We start from the raw sequence: 27,203 nt of genomic DNA, 5'->3' as shown, positions 1-27,203 counted from the left end.
AGGCACTGTCCTGATTACTTGAAGCCACTCTAATTGGTTGGTAAATATGTAAATGAGATTATAGCTGCACAGCTCTTATTGGAGGGCAGGTCTTCAGCCTATTGGTGAAAAATTTTTTTTAAAGATTTTACTTATTTTTAGAGAGAGGGTAAGGAAAGGAGAAAGAGAGGGAGAGAAACATCATTGTGTGGTTGCCTCTCATGCACCCCCTACTGGAGGCCTGGCCTGCCACCCAGGCACATGCCCTGACAGGGAATCAAAACAGCGAAACTTTGGTTCAGCAAGCCAGCGCTCAATCCACTGAACCACACCAACCAGAGCCTATCGGTGAAATCTTCATCCCAGGAGCTTGCTTATAAGGTCAGCTCACACAGTGGCAGGAGTACAGTGTACGAGGGTGGCAGTCCAGTTTGTGGCTTTTTCCGGATATGCGGCATTCACGAGGGACTTCTGCAAACAATGGTTGCTCAACCCTGGTTATGATTTTGGGCCCAGTTTACCACAAGGAGTCCTTCTTGGCAGATATATTCTTCTCAGAGTCAAGAAGTTAAAAAAAATCATATTTATAGCATGTGTTCACAGGTCCCATTTTGTTTAATCCTAACAATCCCAGAAAGTAGATTCTATTAGTATCAGGATGGTCAGATTTAGCAACCAAATGTTGAGTGTGCCTGTTTAAATTTGCATTTCGGATAGTTAACGAATAATTTTTTTTGTATAAGTATGTCCCAAATGTTGCATGTGATACCCCTATAGTGAACACTTTGTTGTTTATCTGAAATTCAAATTTAACTGGACAGCTCTATTATCTCCATTTGCAACTTAGAACACTGGAGTTCTTTTATTTTTATTTTTATTTTGAAAGTACATTTATTAAAGCTGGAGACAATGAAACAAGGAAGGGCTTAAGATAGAAGAAGCAACAGGCGAGAGCCCAGGAGGGGCTGCTTTGGCTCTCCAGAACTCGGAGAGAAGTGAGCCTTGGAGACACAGGGTCAGGGGGTTAGCCCAGGATGAGCTGCCGCTGCCCATTGCTCCCCTGGTTGCAAGTCTCGTGGGGTCCCTTCGAGTTTAGGAGATGCACACCTGCGGGGGGAAGGGGGGCAGGGAAAACTGTGAGCGGGCTCCTGAGAGGGAGAGCACATGGAGCACTGGGTTTCTGAATGTTGAAGCCATTTGTCCTTGGCTTGGTCAGTAGAGATGATGTGAATCTGGAGGTCTCAGATACTATAATCAGATTCATGGGTGCAAAACCTCTTTTGAAAATCATGTGGAGTACAGTCTGAGGAGGAGGAGGGCATGTTGTGGTGGTTTTAAAACCACCGGTTCTTGGACATGCTCCCATCAAGAGGTAGGGTGTGTCCCCTCTCCTTGAATCTCGCTGGGCTGGTGCCTATTTCGACCAGTCATGTGAAGCAAAGTGGCATGGTGTGACCTCCAAGGCTGCTCGGAAATGGCTCTGCTCCTGGGACCCTCAGCTTGGAGCCTATGCTGCCTTGCTGAGAGGAAGCCCTGGTGATGGATGTGGGGCCATGTGCCCAACCCAGGCACCCAACTTGAATGCCTCCACACGACCCCAGGCCCCACGGTTCCAGTTACCTAGATGTGGTGAAGAGGGGACAGGCCACCTGATTCCTGACCCACAGGAGCTAAGCATAAACTGGCAGTGGCTCTATGTCACTAAGTTCAGACGGTTCGGCAGCAGTGGTGGAGTGAGGACAGGGAAGAGGTCCAAGCGAGAGGAGAGGTTGAACTGACAAGCCTGAGGAGGGCGGCAGTGGGTGCCAGCACAACTAGGACAGAAGTTGGCCAGACTAAGTATTTCTTACTTTTTGGGTTAGATGCCCCAGGTTGCAATTAGTACTGAAGCTGCAGCTCATAAACAGCCAGACACAGGTAAAGAAGTGGGCGTGGCCAGAAGCAGTTCCTGGTTTGCTGACACCAGGGCCTTCTGGTGCAGGTCAGTAGCTCCTGGGCCCCAGGAGGCCCTTCCCTTCCACTGCCATTCTGGAGGCTGCCATCCACTTGCTGGGCTCACAGGAAACAGGAAACACAGGCTGGGTTTATACTGTGGGTGACAGCTGCTCCCTCATTACCCTCAAGGTGCAGCTTCTCAGCCTCCCCCTCAGGAAATGCTTCTGCAAGACGAGGTGAGGGGAAGCTGCACATCCCCAGGTCTTAGCAGGGGGTGCCTACGAGCTAAAAACACAGGTGGGTGGCCTGGCCTTGGTGCTGGCAAAGTGCCTGGGGAGGGTCGCACCCCTGGGGGTCCAAGAACACCTATGGATGCTCTTGAACTGAGTCACCTGTAATGCAGCGGGGCCATGAGGTGCCTGGAACAAGGCCTAGGCAGGAGAGGGGACAGGTGTGTTTGCCACACATAAACTGGGCTCAAATCCAGTTGAGAATCTTGAGAGTGGCCCCTCACTGGCCCTGCGCTGTCCCCCTCCCCGAGGTCAGGTTTAAGGAAAGCCAGAAATTAAGACAGTTGGGTGAAACCTTCCATTTTAATGTAGGAAAATCATTCATGTTAAAAAAAAACAAAATTTTGGGCCGGCCGTGATGCCTGTACTGTGGCACCCAGGCTGCAGTGCATTCGTGGAGCAGGAGGCAGACGAGGTGTGCAGGCTCTGCAGGCTCTGGCTGGTCTCTGGGGTGCACCTGTCTCCCACCTGATGGGGTCATACAGGCTCTGGCCTCGGTGACCAGTCAGGCCAAGTTTCACTTGGACCTTTGTCCTGATGACGCTATCCAGCTCTGAATCCAGCTTGCGCCAGGCTTTTCAGCTGCACAGAACCTGTCAGAGGCCTAGGTGACAATGGTGCAGTAACTGCAGGCAGCAGTGTGGGGCCACCAGGGGGCTGCAGGTCGTTTCCAGCCCAGGGCTCAGGACCCGGGCCCATAACCACAGCCTCTTGAGAACACCCCTGGCTGCTGGGCCTGCCTTCCGGCCCCGAGCATTCGGCTGCTGCAGGAACCAGGCCTGGCCACTACACCCCCACAGTCCTTGGGGAGGTCAAGGAGAGGTTGGTTCTCTGGCTTCTTGTAAAGTCATTTTATTTAGAATCCAAACAAACCAAAGCAGAGAGAAGAGGTGGCCACACGTTCATCCATCCACTCATGAGCTGGGAACCCCAAGTCTCTGGCTCCAGCCAGCAGGGCGGCAGGCAGGACTGGGGTCCGGGCCTCTCAGGCCACCTCTGCCCCCAGGCCGGCCTGCCTGCCTGCCAGGTGCCCAGCACTAGTGCGGCCCTGGGGACACAGTGTGGTGGCCCCTCCTCTCTGAAGCAGAGGAAAACCCAGAACAACCACAGGAAAGGAAAGTGAGACCAAGGAGACAACGCAACAGCGGAGCCACCTCCCTGAGGTAGTCTCGGCGTCAGGAGGTGCCCGAGAGCCCACACAGTCTGGGCCTGGTGAGGTAAAATCTGTAAGTTTATTCGGCGAAGGACTCGGTGTCAGGACTCCTCATTGCCAGAGTCGTCTTCGTCGTCCCCGAAGCAGCTGTCGGCCTCGGCCTCGGCCTCGGCATCCTCGTAATAGTAATCGTAGAAGAGGTCTGAGCCCTCGTCGGGCGCGGGGGCCTTGGTCTTCACGCAGTACTCGGCCAGCGTGGTGGGCACCTTCACGCCATCCCGCTCGGCATCCACCTTGGTCCCCAGGACCTGCTTCCTGGAGGAGACACAGACAGGGAGTTGGGTGAGTTATGGCCTTGTCGGAAACCACGGCCAGGAGCCTCTGGAGGGAAGGAGGTGACCCAGCTTAGTGTGGACGGCATTCGTGCACAAAGCCGCACGGAGGGGCCTGACCGAGGCCATGCCAGGGACCAGGGCTCCAGAAGATTGTTACACTAGGTCAGAGCGCTGCCAGCAAGCTGTATACTTAACCCTCCCGAGAAAATGCCTAAGGGGGTTAGTTCAGGACCGGAGGACTTTGACCAGCCGAGGACTGGGAGGCAGGCACAGGGGAGAAAAAGGGGATGGCGGAGACAGCGCTCTGGGAGAGGGGGAGAGGATACGGCGGGCTCAACTGTGAAAGGGCGAACTCAGCACTACGCTGTTCAAGAGGCAGCAGGTGAGGCTGGGGAAATGCTTCTGTTTACAGTCAAAGGGAGGACGAGTGAGGTGACAGAGGGTGGTGACACCCCACAGGCCACACTCCTGGCCATCCGACACCCTAGCCCCACCACCAGGTATGTCTGAAACTGGAACCTGGTAGGACCAACGTGCAGCTGCTAAAACCTCTTAAGCCCACCAGGCACTCTGCCTTGTCACTGACAGAACGTGTGGGAGCACAGACGGGGGTGAGCACACAGGCAGACGGCAGCCGTCACAGCTCCCCACGTGGGCACATGTGAGCCGGCCTGCAGGGAGTCTGGAGGGACAAAAATAGTCTGGATTTTTATTTCAGCACCACGTGGAAGGTGGTGAGGAAGAACTGGCAGAGGAGTGGGCCACGTGGGCAGGATACTCTGGAGGTGCCACCCAGCACTCAACCTGTGACCCTGAGGCCTGTGCAAATCCAAAGAGGCTGGCAGAGCAGGAGGTGTCTGCCAAACACCCCCTGGGATGGCTGCTGGGGGACCAGAGTTGTGACACCCATCACAGCTCCTCATCAGCTCTGCAAACGAAACACTGGCTGCCCAGCATCAGGGATGGTTGTCCCGGGACAACCGGGGGACACACAGGAGAAGGGCGCACCCTGTATGCTCGGAGGTCCTCTGGGGGCTGTGTGTGTGTCAAAGTCATTTAGAGAAGTCTTACATAAAACAGCACAGAACAAGCAGCAAAAACAGGCCAGACTTAGGTAAGGAAGCCCGCTCAATTTAGTCAGGGAGAAGTACACGCAAGTAAAGAAAGAGAGCACTAGGAAAGCGGCAGAAGACCCGACACTGCAGGGCCCCTGATGTCCCAAACAGAACACTGCACCTGTCTCTGTGTGCACACACACCTGCTCACACGTGTCTATGCCCCTGTGTAAGGTGGGGGACCAGTCAAACTGCAGGGTGAGGTGAAACAGAGAACCAAGGGCTATCTAGAGACAGGGAAGAGCTGGTTCATTAGGAAGGAACAAAGCAGATTACAACATGTAAGCACAGGGACAGCCTCCAAGGGCAGGTACTAGGAAGCTACAGAAGGCTGTTTCCTCCTTTCTAGGTAAGAGCAGTGGCTGACGGGGTGGCGTGGGCAGGAAAGGACAGCAGAGGAGGAGGGAAGCTGCAGGTGGGGGAGCTGGGTCTGTGCCTCAGTGAGGAGGCGGTCACGCTAACTGTCAAAACTCACCAAACCGAGCCCCAAAAGGACGAGCTTTACTGTAGGTTAACACTGCAGGACATCTGACTAAAAAGCCAGTTACAAAGTGGCGTATGTAGTGTGGTCCATTTTCGGATAAACATCTGAAGGACACACCCAAAGATTAACCATTAGGTATTAGGATCATAGGGTTTTTGTTTCTATTTGTACATAAATGTTTTTGCCTTATTCCGTAGCCTTATTAACACAAACTACACCCACATAAAGTACGCCTTGTGAAAGCACCCCACAAATGAGCTCACGAATGTACCCATCACCACCAGAAGCCCCCGGGCCTCTTCAATTCCACATCCCCGAGGGCCGCAGACGCACTTCCTAGGACACCTGTCTGGGAACATGCCATCAGCTCCCACGTCCACATGGCTTCCTTCACGAAACTTAATGCCTGGATATGCGTCCACCTGGCTGGTGGAGAGACCAGGGCTTGCTCACCTTCACCTGAGGATGTATTATTTGGGTTGTTTGTTTTTTGCAAACTGATGCTGTTTTGAGTAGTTGCATGGATGCTGGTACGCACCTGTATCTCTTGGATAAATACTTAGGCCTGGGATGGCTGGGTCATAAGGCAGGGCTGTGTCTAACTTATTTACTTTCCTAATTAAAAGATAAACTACAAACTGAAAAGGTTATTTGGGAAAAAAAAAAGCCTAATAAAGGCTGTTTGTCCTGAAACAAGTCAGTAAACCCCATAATGGAAAGTGACAATGGACAATGAACAGAGCGACTCACAGAGTTTGGTAAACAGAACAAGGCAGAAGCAGTGGGTCATGCAGCCTGGAGAGAAAGCTGGTGACTTGCACACCCAGGGTGTCACACCCAGGGTGTCACACAGGTTCTGTCCCCAAGGCGGCACCTGCACTGCTGAGGATCCACTCCACAAAGGCTGCAGGGTGTTTGCCCGCTCATTCTCGAGAGGAGAGCACCGGGAACGGAGAGGAGGAGAGGCAGTTCCGGCAAATCCTTGTTATATGCTATGCTTATAACCAGGCAAAAAAGATATTTTTTGGAAAAGAATGCTCCTTTCTACATATGGTGATACCTTAATAGTTTTTCTGCCTTTAGATAATGACTCATGTCTCAAAATTACAAACTCAAGGGATGCTTACAGCAGCAAATTATTAAATGGAAAAATAAAACATTACACGACACACAGTCTTGGTAACGTGATAAATAAGCCCATGAAAAACTGATGAGGGACAGAAGCAAGTAGTGGAAGGACATGTGTGAGCCCAGACCTGGGCTGTGGGCACCTAAAAGTGGACAGGCAAACCACACCATTTGCTGGATACACTCACACAGGCCAAATGTAACAGGAGAACCCCCATTCTCAGATGCACTGCCTGGGAGGGAGGGGAGGGAGCAAGGGGCAAAGGGAGTCCGGGAGGACTTCTGGAGCTTGCCGTTAGACACTTGAGTGTCTATTTCTGTGACACACCACCGTGCCCCTATGTGTGATACACTCACACCCCAACACACACATGGATACCCGAGTGGGTACACATGCATGTGATAAGTCTGTGGATTACATTAAATACACGGACTTCAGATTCGTATGACAGATATTTCAAGAAAGAAAAACAACCAACTTTCTCTAAAAAAAAGTTTCCCCATTAGTGACTCCTGCTTGTGGGCAGTCATAAGGAGCCAGGCTGACCTGGGAGCCCTTCCTTACCGGATGATGTCTGTGTACTCCCGGTCCTTGCCTTTGCTCTCTTTCCACTTCCTGTACATCACAGAGGCATCCACATTGGCCGGGGAGAAGGTGTTGGGCTCGTTGAGGAGGGAGATGACGCTCAGGAGGATGGTCCTGGGGCAGGGAGCATAGAGTCACTGGGTGGAGGGCGTGGAGTTTATTCACTGGCTGCACCACCCACCCTGGAAGCCAGGTCTGCCACTGCAGCAGGAACCACAGGCCAAGCATGGCTCCCCAGCAGCAACTATTTATGAGAAGATGCACCCAGCTTTGCAGCCTTTTAGGTCTGAGAGTCAATGGGGGAGCTCTTGGGTACACCCTGAAGCCAGTAAGCACCCAGAGACGCCCCGGCACAACCTCCCACCCCCACCCCGAGAGCAACATTTGTCTGGACTTTGCACTGGCCTGCCTGTCTACTGGCCTCCTTCTGCTCTTTGCCACATGCCCATTTCCCTGGACAAGACATGTGTGGGCAGCGAAGCCCAGGACCACCTTTCCCACTGGAAACATGCCTCTCCCATGCCCTAATGCCCTGCCTGGCAAGTGGGTTTCTCTGCGCTACCATCTCTTACTATGGCATGGACTGGACTAAGGATATGCAGACAAGGTAGAGGCAGGGTGCCAGGCCCTGGGACTTGGGTACGAGGAGGAGGGGGAGGGGGCGTGGCCCACTCATAGTGAGGAGTTCACCCCTGACAATGGAGGTGGCTAGGCACAGCAGGGGCTGAGGAAGGAGGGAAGACCTCAGGTGAAGGCAGAGAGGAGGCCCTGTAGGCAAAAGATACGGACATAGGATACCCACTGCATGGGGCACTGGGCATCAGGAGATGGGAGAGAGGCCAGCAGAGATGGCCCAGGGCCCCTGAGGCCTTACCACCATGGCGGAAGACCAGTTTCAATAGATGCCACAGTGCTGCAAGGAGCTATGGCCCTGAGGACAACACAGGTGTGTCTCCCCGTGCCTGTGTTCCTAGGACTGAAGCAAGGAGGTCAGGAATGCTGGGCGTGAGGCACCCACCTGCTGACTAGACTCACCTGACGTTCTGGGTGGGGTTCCACCGCTCTGAGGGCAGCTCACCACTCTGGGGGTCGTCGACGGGGGGGTGGAGAATGGAGATGCACACGTCACCTGTCTGCGGGGATGGGAGGGAAAGGGATCAGTGCCCACACCAGCTCATCAGCCCAAACAACGCCCCTCCCCTGCCCACCCCCATTACAGAGACCAGGAGGGGTAAGATGGGAGAGGCAGGCTCACCTCATAGATGTTGGGGTGCCACATCTTTGTCAGGAACCGAAAGGCTGGCGGGGAGTAAGGGTAGTCGATAGGGAACTTGAGGCGTGCCTGGGGGTTGGGCAGAGAACGAGAGGACTTAGCCAGGGCCAGCCCTGTTGTCCCCTCAGTGCTGTGTATGTATCTGGACAGGACAGGACAGACTACCTCTTACAGACTCTGCCCATGAACACATAAGGACATCGGCCTGGGATGGACACCCCCTACTCCAGGAGGGCTGCCCGGCACTTGCACTTGTGGGAGGACGTGTACTTGTATGTATGTGAGTGCACAAGGAACCTTGCACGCTCTCCACACCACTCACAGGCCTGGGGTCAGGCGCTTAACAGGCTGCCTTGGGCTTTTTTGGGGTCACCTGAGCTGACCCTGATCCTTACCCTGCTACTGAGGAGCACGGGCACCTGCCCAGGTCTGTGGTCCAGGCCTGCAGGTGGGTCAGGAGGCTAGGCCCTAGGGTCTGGTGGGCTCACACCAGCCAACTCTGAGAGCTGTGCATCTGAAGCACAGTGCTGGACTCCCTGCCTCAGCTCCTGGCTGCAGGGAGCATTAAAATAGATGTGTGTTCATTTGGCAATCCTTCCCCACACCTCCAGGGCCTGGGCCTGCAGAAGGGGATGAGTCAGTGCTGTGTGAGCTCTGACTCGTGTGTGGGCTCTCTGCTTGCAGGTGTCCATCTTGGGGAATCAGAGAGGCATGTAAGAAAGGTCACAAGGCAGGTAGCTGAGAGCCACCTGACTGGGTGACAAGAGCTACACAGTCTCAGTAGATGAGGAAGCTTCATTTGTTTCCTTTGGAACAATCGGCCTGGGATCCTAGCAGTGCCTCAGGCTCTCAGGGGCGAGTGGCAGGCTGAGGGTCACAGCAGGGCACCCCTGCTGGGAAGGGGCCACTCAGGGCATTTGGGTCAAGTCTCTCTGTTCTCAGGTGAATGGTGAGGCCACTGGCCATGGCCTCATAACAAGTCTGGAGCCTGTATCTCACCACCTGCCCTGCAGTCCCCCAACGCCAGTGCTGGGCTTCTAAATGACAATTCTGAGAAAGACTGAGTCCTCCCCAGCAGAGCAGTGGGGGAGGCTTCCCCTGCACCAAACACCCACCAAATCCCACCTCGTCTCATGTTTACTTTCAGGGGTGTCCAACCTTTTGTCGTCCCTGGGCCACACGTTAAATATATTGCAACACGTAATCACAAAAAAGTCTCATAACGTTTTAAGCAAATTTACAACTTTGTGTTGGGCCGCATTCATAGCCACCCTGGGAAGCATGTGGCCTGCCCATGGACCGCAGGTTGGATGCCCCTGGAAACCAAAGCTCCGAGAAGAAAAGCACCTTGCCCAAGCGCACACAGCAAGGCTCCCCTGAGGCACCCTGCACTGCCCAGGGGCCTGTCCCAGGCCAAACGCTCCTGTGCGGCCCCTGAAGAGAATGAGCAGCTGTGCTGGACCTTGAGGGATGTGCTGCAGGAAACGGCTGGGCAGTGATGGTGGCCCAGGGGCACTTCCCATCCCTGCATTTCCACATCTCCTTCTGAAGGTTTCTTCCCACGCCTGTCTTAACCACACTAGACCTGAACAGGAGGGTCAGGTGGGTGGCAGAACTGCCTTGGGCCCCACGCTGGCTTTCTTGAGGACAGACCCTATGGTGCCCAGGGCAGATGTGATCCAAGTCTGGCAGGGCCCCTTTCCCAATCCATTCTTTTCTAGGAAAATGGGATTATCCCCACAACAGCCAGGGAGGTTCTATCCACAATCCCTTGCAACCACTTAGTGGGTAACAGCTAGCTACCTACATCCTTTCATTACAGTCCGGCAATCTTGTTTAGGGTCCTGGCCTGGCTTCACCTAAGGGTAGAACTTGGTTATCCTGGTTCTGAGAGAGCCCTTCTCTTCACAGCCTGATGATTCCAAAGCAGATAAAAAGGCTGATCAACCCCAAATTTGTACCCTGGTTCAAAATGCGGAACTCAGCCCAGGGCTCTTCACACTCCTCTCCCTATCCCACTCTACCATCAATGAATCTCCCCCTTTCCCCTCCCTCCATGGACAGGCTGGGCTGTTCCCTCATAGACAACTGAGTAAGGCCAAAACATCAAACATGCAAACAGAGGTATCTGTCTGGGCAGCACTGCCCCGACCCCTCCCCCGAGGCCTGGCCTAGCTGTGGTTTCTGCTCCCCACCCAGGCCTCCTGGCCAGGCAAAACCTGACAGGTCCCAGCCAGGATCTTGGCAGGCTGTGACGGGGTGTGTTCCTATGCTGAGGGCTCATTTCACACCTCTCCCACAGAGAGACCCCTTGCCTCATCCCTCTGGCTCAAAAAGCCAAGTCCTGAGATCTGAAAGGGGTCCTTCCAAGGCCATGGTCTAGACTGAGATTATGAGGTTGAGAAAGCTGCCTGGCTTTTGACCTGAGTTCTTTGTCACACCAGTCCCAGAGAAGACACTAACCTTTCTTTCCTGACCCCAACAACAACTGCTTGAAAAAGGAAACTGCTTGAAATCAAACCACCACAGAGGGCAGAAGAAATGGCCTAGAGTGTAAGATTCTGGCCATTTGCTCAGTGGAACCCGAGAAAGGCCAGCTGGGATGAGTGAGGAGCCCAGCTCTAAGGCCAGGGTCTGGATGCTGGTAGGAGGTAGAGGTCTGGGGTCCATGGGGTCACTTCTGCAGTGTGGCTCCCAGGGACAGGGTAAATGATGGGAGTAACAGTCCCACTTCAACCTTCCCAAGAGAACAAGTTACGTAAAGCTCTGGATAAAGCCGAGAGGGCTTGGCCCGCAGCTATCGGCAAGTGTGGCTGCTTTCCAACCAGGTCCTGGCTGCCAAGGCCCCATCCAGGCCTTTGTTAGAATCTGAGCAAGTGGCAGAGCCAGACCCCCACCCCCGCCCTGCTGGCCTCCCTCCCTCCCTCCTCACCCCAGGCTGGTGCGCCCCAACAATAGTGCTGGCTGGTTCTGGGGAGGCCTCTTTTGTCTCCTCAGGGCAGGGGGCTGGGAAGGGAGCTGAAGGCTGGGTCAGCTGGGCGGGGCGGAGGGAGGGGGCACCCGGGCTAAGCCCTTCCAGGAGTGAGGTAAGCAATACACCTAAACAAAATAGGGAGTGTACTGGGCCTCCTCTCTGGGGGCGGCCTGAATCAGTCTTAGAGGAAGTGGGGAGGTTCTTGGGGACTCCTAAGGCCTGAGAAGGGGTGACAGAAGGACCCCGTGAGTGACAGCGGTGGGCCTGGGCAGAAGGAGTGGGGGACCACCCCGCGAGACGTGTCTCGGCGTCCTAACTGGGCTGCGGGCTCACCTTAAAGTAACCGCCCTCGTAGTAGGTGTTGGGGGGCCCGAAAATGGCTACCTCCCAGTTGTACAGATCGCCCTCGTCCACCAGGGTCACCCGGAAGCCCTCCACTGGTTCCTCCTGCAGCCCCTTGAGCTCGAGCAACAGCGCCTTCTGCGAGCTGGGAACCAGCGGCCGGGCCATGGCGGCGGCGGCGGCGGAGGGGCCCGGGATCGGGGGCGCGCTGGGTCGCGAGGCCGCCGCTGGGGCGCGGGACGGGCCGGGCTGCGCACCGGCCTGAGGGGCGCCGCTGGGGCCGCCGCCTTCCTCCTCCTCTACGCCGCCGCCGCCGCTGGCCGGAGTGCCTGAGCGCTCCACTCGCTCTGGCGCCGCCGCCCGACCGGTGCTCCCTTCTGCCGGGTCCGCGCGCCCCGCCCCGCGCTGAGCCTACTCGCAGCTGCCGGGCCCGGACCGCGCCTGCGCGCCGCGGCCAGGCCCCCGACCACACCTGCGCGCTCACCCGCGGGACACGTCGGGAAATGGAGTTCCCCCCTCCCTCGGGCCGCCGGGTGCGCGTGGAACGCGACAGCCGGGAGGGAGGGGGCCAAACACCCAGGCGCCTTGGTGCTTCTGACCTCCAGGGAGGCCGTAACAGCGGCCCGCTGACACTGGCACCCCGGGTGCCTGTGTGCGGGGAGGCGAGCAGGACTGGGCTGCGCAGCCGCGGGCCGGCCCGCCGGGCTTTTGGGGTCTTTTTTGTGACGTCCGTGGCGCTGGGCGGGGCCGGGGCAGGAATTGGGAGCTGGGCCAGGGCAGGGCGGGGCGGGACCCCTTGGGGGCGGAGTGTTGTGGTCTCGACCCGCCCTGATTCTGTTTCCTCTTCAGTGGACGGACTGGAGGATTCCCTTACCAGTTCGCTGAGGGCGACCAGAAAGGGCACTGGGCCCATGGTGAGGTGGGAGGGCAGGTGGGAGCCCGCGCTGGAGCCCACACACCCAGTCCTAGACGGGTCGTGCCTCATTTTCCTGTCGGTGGGGCTGAGGCTAGGGCCCAGTTCCCGGCAGGTGCGAGGGCCCCAGGTAGGCAGTGCGTACACGACGGAGGAGGCCTGAGCAGGACTTTGGCCACCACTCAGATCCACAAACTGGAATCAGAAGAGATGGACAAGCCCCTGCTCCACGAGGAAACTGGGGAAACAATCAGTGCACTCCCTGTTCAGCACTCATTCAGCACCCATCCTGGCTGAATCCCCAGGCGATCCCTGACCCTGGCTGGACCCTAATATCAGGCTGACCTTTGACCCCATTCAAGTCCTGACCCAGGGCTTCACCCTGACCTGCCTGAGCTCTGACCTAGTTGAGTCCCCAGGTCCAGACACCCACACACCACTTGCCAGGACACTTGGTCAGGACAGTGAGGTGTGGTCCCCTGGTCTCAATCCCACCACCTCCACAGGGTGACAACTCCCTGTGAGGGTGACCTGTTGTTGTGGCTCAGGCTTCCGGCTCTGCCTGTCTTGCTGGCAGGTGTTCTGGGTAGCCAACACCTGCAACACCCCAGGCTGGACTGAGGTGACTCCCTGTCTGTGATGCCCCAGCACCTGGCCCCTTGCTGACAGGCAGGCAAACCTGTCTGGGGAAAGGAAAATAACACATCAACTGTGGGGTGGGATGGAGGAGTCAGAGCCCTGGCACAGCAGCAGCTCAAATGGCTGCCCAGTGCTGGGCCTTGGCTTTCTCAGACATAAAGCTCTAGGCTTCGTCTCTCAGGCCCTCTGCCCTGCACCCTGAGGACCTGGAGTGGGCCCCCTCATCTGCCAAATAGGCTGTTACCTTTGGTGCGTGGTCGGGGTGTTCTGACCCTCATTATGTGCCCATATAACCAATGTCATAGCACTGGCATGTGGCAGCTCATCAATAAATAATATTTTTGCAGGGAGGTTTCTCGAGGTCTCTCCCTATGTACACCCCATATCCCTAGGGAGTACTGGAAACATAAAGGAAGGCACCAGGTTCTTGCCCCCCTCTCTCCTGTGACTGGTCCCACATGGGGCCTCGTCCCTCAGGAGTCTGTTCCTCAAGCTCTGAAACCTGGTAGTTGATGGTAGTTGTCTAGGGTTTCTGCCTGCCTGTTTTCTGGCCACAGCACCTGGTTTTCCCACGGGCTTTCCCCACCTGTCAAGGGTTGTGACTTACCTATAGAGCCATGGTGAGAGTCAAATAGGACATCGCAGGGCTTCAACATGTTAGCTGTTCCTGTCATCACTGCCATTAGGGCCGACCACTGACCTCTTCGTCTCACAGCTGGTGACCGAGGCCCAAGGAGGAACTGCTTGGGTGGGGCATGTATAGACAGCAGGCTGGGGACCAGGTCTCCATCTTCCAGAGCAGTTTACTGTGCAGACCCACAGCCCCAGGGCAGGGCCTCCTGGGTCCAGGGCACCTCACTAGACGCCCCATTGACCTCTGCTTCCATAAAGCTGCATCCAGGGGCACCTGGCATTTCCCAGTGGCAAATCTGGCCTCTGGGCAGTAGTGGGCCTGTTATGGTTGGCCGGCATGCACAGGAGTAGAGAGTGTTTCCATGGCACAGGGCTGGGGAGTGGGGAGCGCACACACACGTCAGGTCTGCCTGGGACACAGACTTTATTACTGCTGAGAGGGGCCTCTGCAGGTGTGTGGGGAGGGGTATCCACTTCCAGTTGCCCTCGGCCTGCCCCCTGAAGGGGGCTGGAGTATCATTCCAGGTCTGAATCTGGGTGAGGGCCCTGCACACCACCCCCGCATGCAGTAACACCAGTTCTGGTTCCAGACCCATGTTCCACTCAGGAGCAGGTGCGCTAGGCTTCAAAGCATCCCCCCAGCTGTCTGGGTAGAGGAGACAGGTGAGGTGAGTTGGTTGGGGGGCATTCAGCCCACTGGCTTGACCTTGGCAATGAAGAGGGCAGCGGCCTTCTCCAGAAACTCCTCTCGGGTCATAGGGGAGCTAGGCCGCCGAGCCACCAGGGCACGGTCCATGGCCAGTGCCAGGTTGTCAGGCCCCAGGAGTGAGCCGGCTTCCAGGTAGTGGGCAGGAGCAGTAGCACTGTTGCTGGCCTGCAGGGCCCCCTCCAGGGTGTCCAGCACGGCCTGGCCCATGCGACGGTCAGCAACAGCCAGGGTTGGGTCCTCCAGCAGCTGGTAGAGGGCGCTGGCTCGTGCCACAAACTCCAGCAGCACAAAGCAAGTGAGCATGCCGGTGCGGAAGACATCCAGGGGCACGGCCTCGTGGTCCCGGCACTGGATCTTGCGCAATAGGGGTGCCACGACCTCCTCTGGGGCTTCCCCATCTCGGCAGATACGCTTGAGCAGCTCACTGTAGGTACGCCCATCCAGCCCTGGCTTCTTCTTGCGCCCACTGGCGCTCAGGCACTCGTAGGCCACACCGACGTTGTTGTTGAAGGCTGTCCTGCAGGTGGACAGGGGTGTTGGGCTGGCCCAGCAGAGCCCTCAGCCCCCATGCCCACCTGCCTAGCCTGTCTCCTGTCCCTCTACTTCTTCCTCCCACATGCCAGGCTGGGTCCAGCCTCAGGGTCTTTGCATAGGCTGTGACCTCCCCCTGGCATGCCCTTCCCCCAGCTCTCCCCATGGCTCCCTGAGTCACCTTTATGGTGGTGTCCTCCCCTCCTTAACCCTTTCCTCCTGATTTTCTTTGCAGCAGTTACCACCGTCAGATTCACTACATGGTGTGCTTATGAAGTTTGTCTTCACCCTCTGAATGTCCAGGAGCCCACATCAGGGTGTATCTGTCGGTCGCTGTACAGCCCCAGTGCCTGGCCCATAGCAGCTGCTCAATAACTGTCTACTGCATCAGCGGACGGGCATCTGCCCCACGGGACCCTCCAACTGCCTCCTGACGAAGATATTCACGCTCACAAGGTGGTCACTCTTGGACAACACGGTGCCTATCCACTTAACATGGCTTAGTTTACTCCATTCCCCTAGAGTCCCTCTGGCCACGAGTCAGCAAACTACAGCCATGGGTCAAATCCAACCCACTGCCTGTTTCTGTAAATAAAGTTTTATTGGCACACAGCTACGTCAATCCACTGACACATTGTTCCTGGCAGCTTTCTTGGTGCAATAGCAGAGCCCAACAGTCACAGCATATACTGGCCTGTAAAACTCACAGCACTTGCTACCTTTACAGAAGCCTGTCAAGCTTGTCAGCTGTGATGTTGGGGCTATGAGGTGGGTATGGTTCCCCACCTCATGAGGAACCTGAGGTCCTACCATGTGCCCTGGCCATGCTGTGAGCTTTCTGAGCAGAGTAGGGGAGCACTGGTTAGGTGTGTGGGCTGCCAGGTGAGCGTGGGTGGCTAGTCACCTTACCTGGTGTCTCCCTCTCCTTATCAGATCGACAGCCCAGCCCCTGGCCTGTGGCCCAGTGCTTTGGGTGGCTGGTGGTTTGTTACTAGTTCCACAGTCATGACTAGGAAGTGTGGTTCAGGACAGGCTGATGGTTGGGTCGAGGATCCCAGGGGGTAAGGAGCTGACCCTAAGCCTCTTATCCACCCTTTCTGGGAGTTCAGCTCCATGGTAAGGGAAGGGTCACATTGCAGCTCCACGCTTATCTCATGTGTGACCTGGGCATGTCACTTCGCCTTCCTGTGGGTCAGTGTGCAGTAGATGCTTAGTAAGTGCTGGTCATTATGCAGTGGGAGCCCAGTAAATGCTGGGTGGTGTGCAGCAGGTGCCCATAACCTTGGACACTATGGTCATCTCTGCTGCCCAGTGCAAGGCTCACAGATGGGTGTGCTGACCTGGTGAGCTATGTGGGTTAAAGCACCATTACAGAGAGAGCTGAGGCCCAGAGGTGACAGGGCAGTATCCTGGGAGGTCGCTCTCCCAGCTGGGATCCGGTTTGCACCCATTTGGCTATAAGCTCTTTCTTCCCATCTTGGGTCCTCTGCAGAGAATGAGACCATCCAGGGAAGCATGGAGGGTGGTGCCAGACACAGCCTCATGCTCAAAAACATTTGTTCTCATGGCTATGACTGTTACCACATAACAGCCCTTTGTAGGAGCTTTTATTAACTCCTTACCCTGGGAGAAGGAAGTCAGGGAGACCTGGTGTCACTGTGGTGGTTGTGAGGGCCCCTGTCAGTTACCCATTGCTGCATAACAACTTACCCCCAAACACAGTGGTCTAAAATAGCAGTGATAGTTATTATTTTGAGGTTTCTGTGTGACAGGAACTTGGGGGCAGCTTAGCCAGGGGTTCCGGCCCATTCTCTTGTGAGGCTGAGGTTAGGGTGTGGGCTGCGGCCGGGGTCCTCTGGAGAGGTGTTTCACATGCTGGCTCAAATCGGAGGCCCAGGCTCCTGGCCTTGGGCATCCCCATCCCTATGGGATGGTTTAAGCACCTCCACCCATGGTTGCTGTTCCCCCAGGGCATGTGCTCCAAGGAAGAAGTCACTCTCTGTCACGTCCATAGCACCTAGCGTTGACACAGGCCGGCCCCATGGATGTGGAAGACAAGTGCATGCAAGTGCGCATACCAAGAGGTGAGGGCCTCAGGGACGACCTGAAGGTCTCCCCTGTGCTGTCCAACTCTCTCCACCCTGTGACCGAGTGGTGACTTGCCTCAGCCCCTGAAATGTGAGTGTGAGTGAAGTGCGGGCCAGCCACGCTTGATGGAAGTTTTCAGAGCCACCGCGATGTTCCCCATGGCCCACTCGCCATTGCCACGATGTGCAAGCTCACTGCAGCCCTGTGGTGTGAGACAACACCACCTTTGCTGTGCTGAGGCCACTGAGGTTTCAGGGGGGTGTGTTCCTTTGGAGGAACACAAAGGTAGCCCATGATCCATCCAACTGTGGCCCCTGAAGCCTCTCTTCCAGGAACCGGTTGGCCCACGAGGGGTGCTTGCTGGATCCCGGTGTTCACTGAGCACCTTCTCTGTGCATGCCTGTGCCCCCGGCCCCAACTCAGACCTGTGTGCGAGTCCCAGCCACTTCCTCTCACCTTCCTCATCCAGAGAACAAGGATTGTAATCCCTGTGCCTCAGGAGTCTCGTGAGGACAGCAGGGTAGGTTTTGTGCCAAGTGCTCAAGACTGCCAGCATATGGGAGCAGCCCATGCATGCATGCCACTCGCTATAACCTGGGCTGCGTTTCAGCTGGGCTGTCCGGACACTGTTTATCTTCGACTCACAAAGGGGTAACTACAGTGCAGCCTGTGACATCAGAGCTGACAAGGATTGGGCAAGAAACCAAGAGGAAAGCAACACCCAACCTCTAGGCTAAGGCCTCCTAACTGCCCCTCCTGGGTGCTCCCTGGTGCTTCCCAGCCACGAGGGGCACCCACAGCATCTGCCGAATCACGGGGAGCGGGGGTAAGAAGGCAGACTGCTTTGGACTTGGTGGCCTGGGCTCCATCTTGGCTCCATAGGGGCACTCTGGGCCTCAGTTCCTTATTTGTGAATTGGGACTGGGCACTTACTCCATTCCTGTCAGCAGTTTGTGAAATATGTGAGCATTTGTTAAAACAAAGGCAGAACATGGGACATCTCCAGAAAGAGCCACGGAGACTTCGCACTTTAGACCAGGGCTTCTCATCAAGGGTGATTCTGCTCACAGGGCTCACTGGGCCTTATCTAGGGACATCTGTAGTTGTCACACTGAGGACATTCCAGGCATGGAGGGGGTGCGGGCCAGGGCTGATGCTCAGGACCCCACAGTGCCCAGGACAGGCCCCCAGAGGTGATGGGAGCTGAGAACCCTTGGCCCAGACCTGCTGGTGCCTTTTGCGTGTCTTCCCAGGTCACAGGGACCTGCGGGGGATGGCGCTCTTGCTGTTACTATTAGCAATGTGGTGGCCTTGGAGCCACACTTGGGGCCTGGGCCTGACTCTGGCTCTGTCCCTCTATGGCCACGCTGCCCTCACACATCCAGATGACACCCAGGGTCTTGAGGCCAGCAAGGAGGGGATGGGGGAGGGAGGGGGTGATGGAACGCAGCTGCAGCTATTACCACTCCCGCAGGCCAGCAATTCTGACTTCTTGAGACACCGGCAGGAAGGATTTAGGTTGACTTCTCCTAAAATCTTTTGTGATAACATGCTCAAGAACGGCCCCCTGATGACCTGGTCAACCTTGCAGCATCAGGTGAAGCTATTCAACCTTGAAGCGCCTATCTCCCACACCTGGGGCTTGCCTGGCCAGGTTTCTGCTCCTGACCCAGCAGGCATGGTTAAGTGCCTCTTGCCTTTACCACTCACTTGTCTCTGGGGAGATGCATCTGCTACCGGCACTCACTGTGCACTCCCAACTGCTTACAGCAATGGCCCCAATGTCCCTGCAGTGCAGTAGCTTGTGTCCCCACAAAATGCATGTCCATCTGGAATCTGTGAGTGTGACCTTATTTGGAAATGGAATCTTTGATATGTAATTAGTTCAGGATCTAGAGATAGGGCGAGGTGGTTCTAAATCCAGTGCCAAATGTTCTTAGAAGAGATGGGAAAGGACAGAGACTCAGAGGAGGTGGCCCTGCGATGACAATGAGGCAGAGGCTGGAGTGGTGCTTCCACCAGCCCAGAGACGCCCAGGAGCCGGAAAAGACAGGAAGGACCCTCCCTCAGAACCTCCAGAGGGAGCTCAGCTCAGCCCCGCAGTTCCTTGATTTCAGACTCCTGGCCTCCAGAACTGTGGAATATTTCTTCTGTTGTTTTCAGCCACTAAGTTTGTGGTAGTTTGTTAGAGCAGTCACAAGAAACTAATTTAGTTTCCTGTTGACCCTAAATCTGACATTTCTCAGCCCTTATCCACTGGGCCATTGGACATTGGGCTGCCGCCAGCCCACAAAATGCCTTTGTGTGAATTAGGGAAAAACTCTGCAAAAAGCCTTCATACAAATGTTCTCATCTGTGATGTCTACGGAGCGAGTGGCTTGTGCATTGCTTGACCTGAACAACTGTACATGGTGGCCCTGCCAATCACCACCTTTCCTCCTCCAAAGGGGTCCTGGGATACTACTGTCTTCTAGTTCCCTCCTTCACATCTGGCCTTTGCATGCTTTTTGGGGGGGTGGTTTCTGAGGCTGCAGCTACTAGAGCTGGGGCCTGGGCTATTCTCAGGCTTTCACACCCCCTCCTCTGACCTCTTGTCCCAGTCTTGCATCTCAGTTGCAGACCTGCCTGTCCACTTTCCTTCTGCAAGTTTCTCCCAGCTCCTGACTTAAAGTCCCCACAGGACTCTGGGAACTTCCTACAAACCAGTGCCCTTCCATCTAAGTAGGCAGCCACATGGGCTCACCTGGGACTGTCTGTACACTCCTTTTCCACCCTGGCCCCAGCAGACCCATCAGCTTGGCCTTCACAGCATGTCCCGAGCCCACATATGTCCCACCAACCTGCTCCTCTTCCCAGGTCCCCATCTTAGGGGTGGCTCCAGCCCCTAGACACTCCACTGCTCCCTTGTCTGGCTGTCATCTTGCTTCCTTCCTTCCTGTGGCGGAGATGTGGCTACTCTGCTTGGATGCCTGCCGTCCACACCCCTCCCACAGGTGAGCTCCCTCCCCAGCATCTCTGTGCTTTCCTGTCTGCCCGAAAGCACCTGGGAGTACCCCGGGGAATCAGACTGAAACATTCCCTTGTTTGGCTTCCACCCCTTTCTGAGGTCTCGGGAACACCCCCTTACAAAATCATCCCTACATGAATGCTTGCCTCAGGCTCTGCTTCTGGGGATGCCCCTAGCCAAGACCCAGCCCATCCACATCCAGTCAGTGGCTTCGTCTAGTTGATGCTGCTTCTCTCCAATCCACTAATGCAGACCATGCATACAACACATATTCCTCACCCACCTTCCATGGGCTCACAACTGTGAGGAAGGAAGGATGCCTGGGGAGTGGGTAGGAGCCATTCCCTCCACCCCACCATGCTTCAGCTGTGAGAAGGCTGTGCACCCCACAATGCACAGATGTACAGCCTCCAGGTCAGTGCACCTGAGGCACTACCTCTTTCTGTGCATCACAAGGGGCTCTTCCTGGACACCCCTCCTGCACACTGGGAGCCTCCCCTCCAGGACAGGGGCTTTGGGCGACTATGTTGCTCTCTGTCTTCACAGTCCAGACCTATACCATATTCATTTTCTGGCAGAATGGACGGGGATGCTATACTTGTAACGAGCTAGCTAGGAGGGCCCAGGCTCACAGGGCTTGCTCTGCGACATTGGGTTAAGTCCTTTCTGGGCTCCATGATTTTCAAAAAGGCATCACAAAAGATGAAGCCAGCAGGAGCTATGGACGCCGGCGCATGGCTCGCATGCAACCACCAGGCAACGCTGGGGACCTCCAGGCAATCGCGGTCCGGGTCTGTCCCGCGCCAGGGAGGCACTGGGGACTACAGTTCCCAGCATACCACGCGCTCAAGCGCCGGGCCCGGGGCGAGGAGACGCGCAGAGCACGCTGGGAATTGAAGTCCGGTTGGGGACCCTACCCGCCCAGGCCCGGCCCAGTCCCGCACCTCTGGGAGTGGTGAGCCAAGCGAAGGTGCCACAGCGCGCGACCCAGGCGCTGCTGCTGCAGCAGGAGCTGGCCTGGGGGCTCCCCGGCGCCGCCGTTTGCAGGCGTACTCAGGCCCATGTTCTCGAAGTAGTGCGCCAGGAAGGAGATAGGCTCCTCGGGCCGTGCCTCTAGTACCTTCAGCAGGGCTGCGCGCAGCATCTTTGTCACGCCGACCTGCCGCAGGAAGTCCTCTTCGTTCTCGGCCGTTGCTGCTGCCCGGGACATCGACGGCCGGCCGCTGTCTGTGAAGCCGGCCGCGGGGGCTATGGCCGGCCGCCGCTTCTCCACTGCCGCCATCTTCGCTGAGGGCAGCGGGACCGGAAGCCCCGCCATATTCCACAGTGCGCTGGCGCCTCCTGGCGGTCATCTTGGTTAAGGGCAGAAGACCCCGGATCCCTCTGGGAGACAGGGAAATAATTAGTAGAGGCCGCTCTTTCCCATTGGTTCTAATTGGCATTCTTCCTCCAGTGTTTTCTTTACGTATACTGGTTGGCTTTCTTGTCTTAATCCCAGAACCTGAACTTTGCCAGGCTCCAAAATGGCTCTCAAGGAAGGGCTTGGTTTCTGGCATGAAGCTGGATTGCTTGCCATCTTGGTAGAGGGCGAGTCCTTTCTTAGCGTGGTTCCCTAGCAACCAGTCTCCTCGGTTACCAGAGAAGCCGTGCTGCGCTGAAGAGGGGGATGGATCTACCCAGATTCGAGGATTGAGCGCTGCTCCGTCCCATTTTTCTGATTTTCGTCCTTGAGACTTTGGGCTCAGCCTGACCTTCACCAGGTGTTGCTCTGATCTCAGGTCTTGCTCTGAGTTTATAGCTCACTTCGTGGGGACCCGCCCCGCACCCCCGCCCCTGCCACCCGCCAGGCTGCGTTAGGGGTCTGCTCTGGCCTCCCACGGTCCCTAGGTCCCTGTGCGCGTTCGAGGAGTTAGTAGACCACTCACGGCCTCGGTTCCCTGTCCTAAGCTGTTACCTTTCCTCACCACCGGAGGGGTCTTTCTCACACGCATCCTCCAGCGTTCTCAGCTCTCCCCAGAGCCCACAGGCTCTGCTGATCTCATTTCTAGCCTCTGTTTCCGCTCTCCCCACTCTTTAGCCCCCTTAGTAAGCCGCCTCTCTTCTGTGTCTTTGCCCACAGTGCCCCCCCAAATACTCGCTATTTCTTTTGATGACTCCTTAGTTATTCCTGAAGCTCCAGGGTCCCTGCATGCAGGGAAAGGCACAGCATTTGTATTCTCCCTCCCCAGGCAGAGAGCACGCTTCCCCAACCTAGGGCCAGGGGGCCTGGGGTGTCTCTCCATCCTGTCTCCCCAGGGAGTCGCCCCGGGCAGAGGAGTCCAGAGTCCTTGTACCACAACTGAAGCCACTGAGGTCAGACCAGATGCTCTTTATTCTCCAGTTGGGGAGCGGCTCCCCAGGGGTCCCGCGAAGGTGAAACCCAGCCAGGTGGGGAGACTGGATGTGCCGGTCATCAGGGCGAAGGTCCCTTGGTCAGCCCTCACGCTGTCCAGAACCCTGCAAACATCCTCCAGTCACAACTGAGTTGAAGGAAAGGCAGGCCACTTCAAGGCATTGGTGAGCCTGGCGGCTCGGTGGCTGGCTGGCAGCGTTTCCACAGGTGGTAGGCGAGGAACACCAGGAGGAGCAGCCCTAGCACCAAGCTGCCAACCCACAGGGCTTCAGACGTGTGTGAGGTGCCTAGAGAGAGAAGCGTCAGGAGCCTGAACACGTCTTTGACGGCTGTGGGGAGAAGCTCAGCAGAGCTTCCAAATTTACTAAGTTCCCTAAAATTTAACAAAGGTCTTGATGGCTTAGAACAGTGATTTTCAACCTTTTTCATCTCACAGCACACATAAACTAATTGCTACAATTCTGCAGCACACCAAAATCATATGTTTTTGCCAATCTGACCGAAAAATTGGTATGATTTTGATTAACTCACAGCAGATGATTATTGCTCTGTTGGTGGTTGTCATTTTTAAATTTGACAATTGAAGGGAAAAGAGGTGGGGACCCCAGACTAAATAGGTATTACATGTTTTAAAAATTCTTGCAGTATACTGGTTGAAAATCTCTGGCTTAGAATGTCTTTTGAAATGTACGAAAAACACTGGAATATCCAAAAGACTTTGGAGTCAATCTTTTGAAAGGGACGTGGGGCCTTATAGTCAGGTGTGGGCTGTTCAGGGAGGCGGCCACTTGGACGTCTGTGCTTGAAATGTGGCTCATCTGGGTGGAGAAGTGCTTGCTGTCGGTGTAAAATACACGTCACAGGCATATAAAATATATCATTCATACCTTCTTACAGATTACATGTTGAAATGACATTTAAGCTATATTGGGTTAAATAAAATGCATTACCTCACTTATTTTTCCTGTTTTCCCTGAATGTGGCTACACAGAAATTTGAAATGAAATAAGTGCCTGTATTCCATTTTCATTCCACAGGCCATTGTAGTCTGTAAAGTTCAGAGTTTGCAAACTGCTATGAAATCTACATAGTCCCTGAAATTGATAGTGATTGCCATGCCATGCAACTGTAATCTTACTGTGTCAGGGAAGCCTCCTGGACAGTTGGGGAAACTGAGGCCGGGCAGGGGCACCTCCTTGTGTAAGGTCTTTGTGCAAGGCTTCCCCCCTCCTAGCCTCCCCTAGTGCCCTCCCCAGCCCCCCAAACTCACAGACTTCTGGGAGCAGGTACAGACTGGCCATCTGGCCCCCTGGGTCCAGGCGACACTGGAACCAGCCCTCGGGGTGGCATCCAGCCCACAGCACTCTCAGCCAAGCCTGGGCCCCGGCTCCCCACCTCTTATAAGCTGCCAGATCGCCAGGTGCCTGAGTCCAATGCACAGTTGTGCCGGGGCCACAGGCTGCTTCGCAGAGCAGCTCCAGACCCCCTGGTGCTGGTGACCGGTGGATCTCAGGGCGGCAAGGCCTGGTGGAGCTGTTCCCAGGCTTGGGGCCAGGACTCCAGGGGCTGCGGGTAGAGTCCTGCTCCAGGGTGGCCTCCAGGGAGGTTGTGACGGGGGGCTCCTGGGAGGTCAGGATGTGCAGAACTGGAAAAGAGGGCGGCCGTTTTTCTCCCTGCTGCCTCAGCCCCCTTTCTTGCTTGTCTATCTGGATCACAGAGTCAGCCCAGTACTGCTCCAAGCCCTGACCCGGGCCCCTTGGGTGAATTGCAGTGTATCCCAGTGGGTAGGAGTTGGGTTGGTCTGTTGTGCTCCCCCCCAACGCCCCCACCCCCTTCAGGGGAACTTCTGAATTTCCTTGTCTCACTTTTCTCAGCTGTAAAGGAGGTGAGAGCCCTCACCCAGGCCCACACATGCACCCAGGGCACAGGGTCAGTGGGTGCTGGGTTTCATTATTATGGGACTGGGAGGTGCAGAGAGGGGAGGATGCATCTCACACAAATCGAGCACCTACTGTGTGCCAAGGCCCATGTTATTAAGTATTATCATTCAGCAATTATTTATTGTTACCTGCTATGGGCTGGGCACCATGATAACAGTTACTCATTTATTCAGAGTGTATCTACTCAACACCAACCCTGCCCCAGGCACTGGTTTAGCCACTGGGAGCACAGCCATGAGCAAGAGGAACATTCCCATCTTGGTGAAGCCATGAGCAGGGGAGACAGTTAATGGAAAAAAGATAAAGAGAACATATAGGATGTCAGATGTTGATAAAAGGTGTCAAGAAACACTCACCAGGAGAGAAGGAGCTCATGTGTGCATGCGTGAGGGGTAGGGGGAGGTCAGGGGAAGCCCCACTGGGAAGGTGACCTGAGGGAGGTGAGTGAGGGAGTCATGGAGAGAGCTGGCGGGAGAGCATTCCCAGGGGAGGGCACAGCACATACAAAGGCCCTGAGGCTGGACTGGGCCCATTGGAAGAACAACAAGGAGGCCTGTATGGCTGAAGCAGAGTAAGTGGGGGGAGAGATGGGAGGGAGGAAATGAGGGCAGGGATGTGACCCAATAAGTTGTGCAGGGCCTTGGGTTTTTACTTGGGTGGAGGTGGGAGCCCCGGAGGGCTGTGAACAGAAGAGGGGTTGGCCCTGACTCAGATGCTCACAGGCGCCCTCTGGTGGCTGCTGTTCAGAGGACAGACTGGAAGGGTGAAGGTGAGAGCCAGGGACCAAGAGGGAGGGAAGAGCTGGAGGTACCCATGGGACCTGGCACAGGTAAAGTGCTCAGTAAATCCGTTGAATAAACAAACGATTGAGAAGTATCACTCTGGCTGCCACCAGAGGGCAGACTACAGATGGAATGCAATTCTCCCACCTGCCAGTAGATGCACTCAGCAGATTGAGGGCAGAACCAGGATTCCAGGGGAACTGCTAAACATCCATCATCACGGCTCATAGGAGCTGGGTGGCATGACTTCTCCCACTTCCAGGGGGACACTAAGGTGCAGAGCAGTCAGGACCCTGCAGACTCACCTGGAATGGGCTGGGAGTGGCTCTGCTCCAAGCCGGGCAGCCTCATGGTTGCCTGGCAGTGGAGGGCGGGTGGGGCAGGTGTCCCCAGCGGGGGCAGCAGCCAGCGCTCTGTCACTTGGAACAGCGAGTCCTCGCCCTCCTCGGATTCTTCCTCCACTTCCTGGCCCAGGGCCTGCACCCCCTCCAGTTTCTGGTCTCCCAGGAGAAGGGACAAGGAGAGGGCTTTGGGGTTGGTGACGTTGTGGGCCGTGCAGGCCAACTCCTGGGGCCGCCCTGTCACCAGGGCCACTGGGAAGACCGTCAGCTGGTTCGGGAAGGCTGTGTGGGAAGGGGTGGGAGAGGGTGGGCTGAACGGAGAGGATCAAGGCTGGGTCCTGAGGAAGGGGCTTGGGGGTGAGGCCAAGTGGGGAGTGGGGACCGTTGGTGCACAGGGACAGGGAAGACCCAGTGATCGCATCCTGTGTGGCTAGAATATAAGGTGCTGAAAAGGGGTCAAAAGCAGGAAGAGCAGGGACATCAGGTATGGAAGGTTTGGGGGTGGATTGGGGGAGGGAGTGAAGCCTGAGAAGCCTGGAGATAGGGAATGTCGAGAGGATGGAATGGATTGCAGAGTGACTCAGAAGCTTCGAAGCAGGCTTTGAGCTGAGGTAGGGCAGGAAATCTGGGAGGGCTCCCAGGAAGAGGTGGCATAGGGATAGAGCCAAATCAGGGCTTCTGGGTTGGCCCGGCTTGAGCAAAGGCGAGAAGAGGAGGGGTGGGGGCTCACCAAACACCAGGAGTTGCACGGTCTTCTGGAAGGTGCTGTTCCCGCAGGAACCCACACACACCCGGGTCCCCGTAGCAGAGAGCGAGGCGTTGTGCACGAATAGGACGCTGCTGTTGGGGCCCGACTGCACCGCACCCAGGCTGGTGTCCAGGCCCCGCCACTGCACCGAAGCGGCCCTTGCCTCGCAGGTCAGGCGGCAGGTGAGCTGCGTCGATCCACCCAGGGCCAGCAACACCACAGGCTGGCGGGGCTCCACCTCCAGGGACCCACCTGAGGACAAACGGCGCTCTTGGTCCCGCCCCTCCCCCTTCCCACCCCTCGCCCTCAGCCTCAGACCCCTGCCTTGAGCTCCCCCTCTGGCAGAACCCCCAAACCACTCAGCCCTGTCTCCTCCACAGGGCGCCCTGTGTGAGGCCCATCACTCTCCCTGAATCTCTCCCACCTCCCCTCGCCGAACCCCCTTCACATGCGCCCCTTCTCTTTCCTAAGCCCCCTCCTCCCTCAGAACACCCTTTTAAATCTAAGCCTCCTCCTTTTCCGAACCCCCTCCACATTGGCTCCCTCCTTTTACCCTGCGCACCGCGGCCTTGCTGGAGGAGCCCCATGAAAAAAGGAAGCAGGAAGGCTAGGCCGTGTTCCATGCTGGGTCCCCTGCTCTGTCCACTGCCCTGCAGGGAAGTGGCTTAAATAGTGGTGCCTCTGGCTCCTTCCCGCCACCCGCGACCCTGCTTCTCCGCTCCCTCCTCCCCCTGTTCCTCGGGGGTTTCCCGAGGGGGTTTCCCGCCCTGACCCCCGACCCTGGAGGCGACACAGAGGCAGGGGCTGGGGGCCAGAGATGGGAGGGAGGGGCCGAGGTCACAACACACGGAGCTGGAAGGTTTAGAGAGAGATTCCAGATCTAACT

General features: G+C 56.3%; 3 protein-coding genes across 5 annotated transcripts; all 3 read right to left on the bottom strand.

The window, feature by feature from the left end:
* Positions 1–2,488: 2,488 nt before the first annotated feature.
* On the bottom strand, positions 2,489–12,264 carry CDC34 (cell division cycle 34, ubiqiutin conjugating enzyme). 3 transcript variants are annotated; one of them, XM_028521023.2, is made up of 5 exons: positions 12,079–12,264; positions 8,261–8,347; positions 8,041–8,138; positions 6,985–7,119; positions 2,489–3,672 (listed from the first exon to the last, which is right to left on the bottom strand). In XM_028521023.2, exons 2-5 carry the CDS (start codon positions 8,282–8,284, stop codon positions 3,459–3,461), a joined length of 471 nt encoding a protein of 156 aa, XP_028376824.1. In that variant the 5' UTR covers positions 8,285–8,347; positions 12,079–12,264; the 3' UTR covers positions 2,489–3,458. The 3 variants fall into 3 exon arrangements, with proteins under 3 accessions (XP_028376824.1, XP_028376822.1, XP_028376823.1); XM_028521021.2 differs by lacking the exon at positions 12,079–12,264 and adding an exon at positions 11,586–12,008; XM_028521022.2 differs by lacking the exons at positions 8,261–8,347; positions 12,079–12,264 and adding an exon at positions 11,586–12,018.
* Positions 12,265–14,184: 1,920 nt separating this feature from the next.
* Positions 14,185–21,432, bottom strand: TPGS1 (tubulin polyglutamylase complex subunit 1). Its single transcript, XM_028521747.2, has 2 exons — positions 21,059–21,432; positions 14,185–15,005 (listed from the first exon to the last, which is right to left on the bottom strand). The coding sequence occupies exons 1-2, from the start codon at positions 21,430–21,432 to the stop codon at positions 14,468–14,470; spliced, it is 912 nt and encodes a 303-aa protein (XP_028377548.1). The 3' UTR covers positions 14,185–14,467.
* Positions 21,433–22,466: 1,034 nt separating this feature from the next.
* Positions 22,467–26,994, bottom strand: MADCAM1 (mucosal vascular addressin cell adhesion molecule 1). The gene is made up of 5 exons (XM_036032083.1): positions 26,871–26,994; positions 26,300–26,569; positions 25,534–25,851; positions 23,777–24,151; positions 22,467–22,793 (listed from the first exon to the last, which is right to left on the bottom strand). The coding sequence occupies exons 1-5, from the start codon at positions 26,938–26,940 to the stop codon at positions 22,660–22,662; spliced, it is 1,167 nt and encodes a 388-aa protein (XP_035887976.1). The 5' UTR covers positions 26,941–26,994; the 3' UTR covers positions 22,467–22,659.
* Between the last annotated feature and the right edge of the window lie 209 nt (positions 26,995–27,203).

Source organism: Phyllostomus discolor, chromosome 8 (assembly GCF_004126475.2).
Source record: "Phyllostomus discolor isolate MPI-MPIP mPhyDis1 chromosome 8, mPhyDis1.pri.v3, whole genome shotgun sequence".
NCBI lineage: Eukaryota > Metazoa > Chordata > Mammalia > Chiroptera > Phyllostomidae > Phyllostomus > Phyllostomus discolor.
Note: the sequence above shows the minus strand (reverse complement) of the source record. Positions and strands in the feature narration are given on the sequence as shown.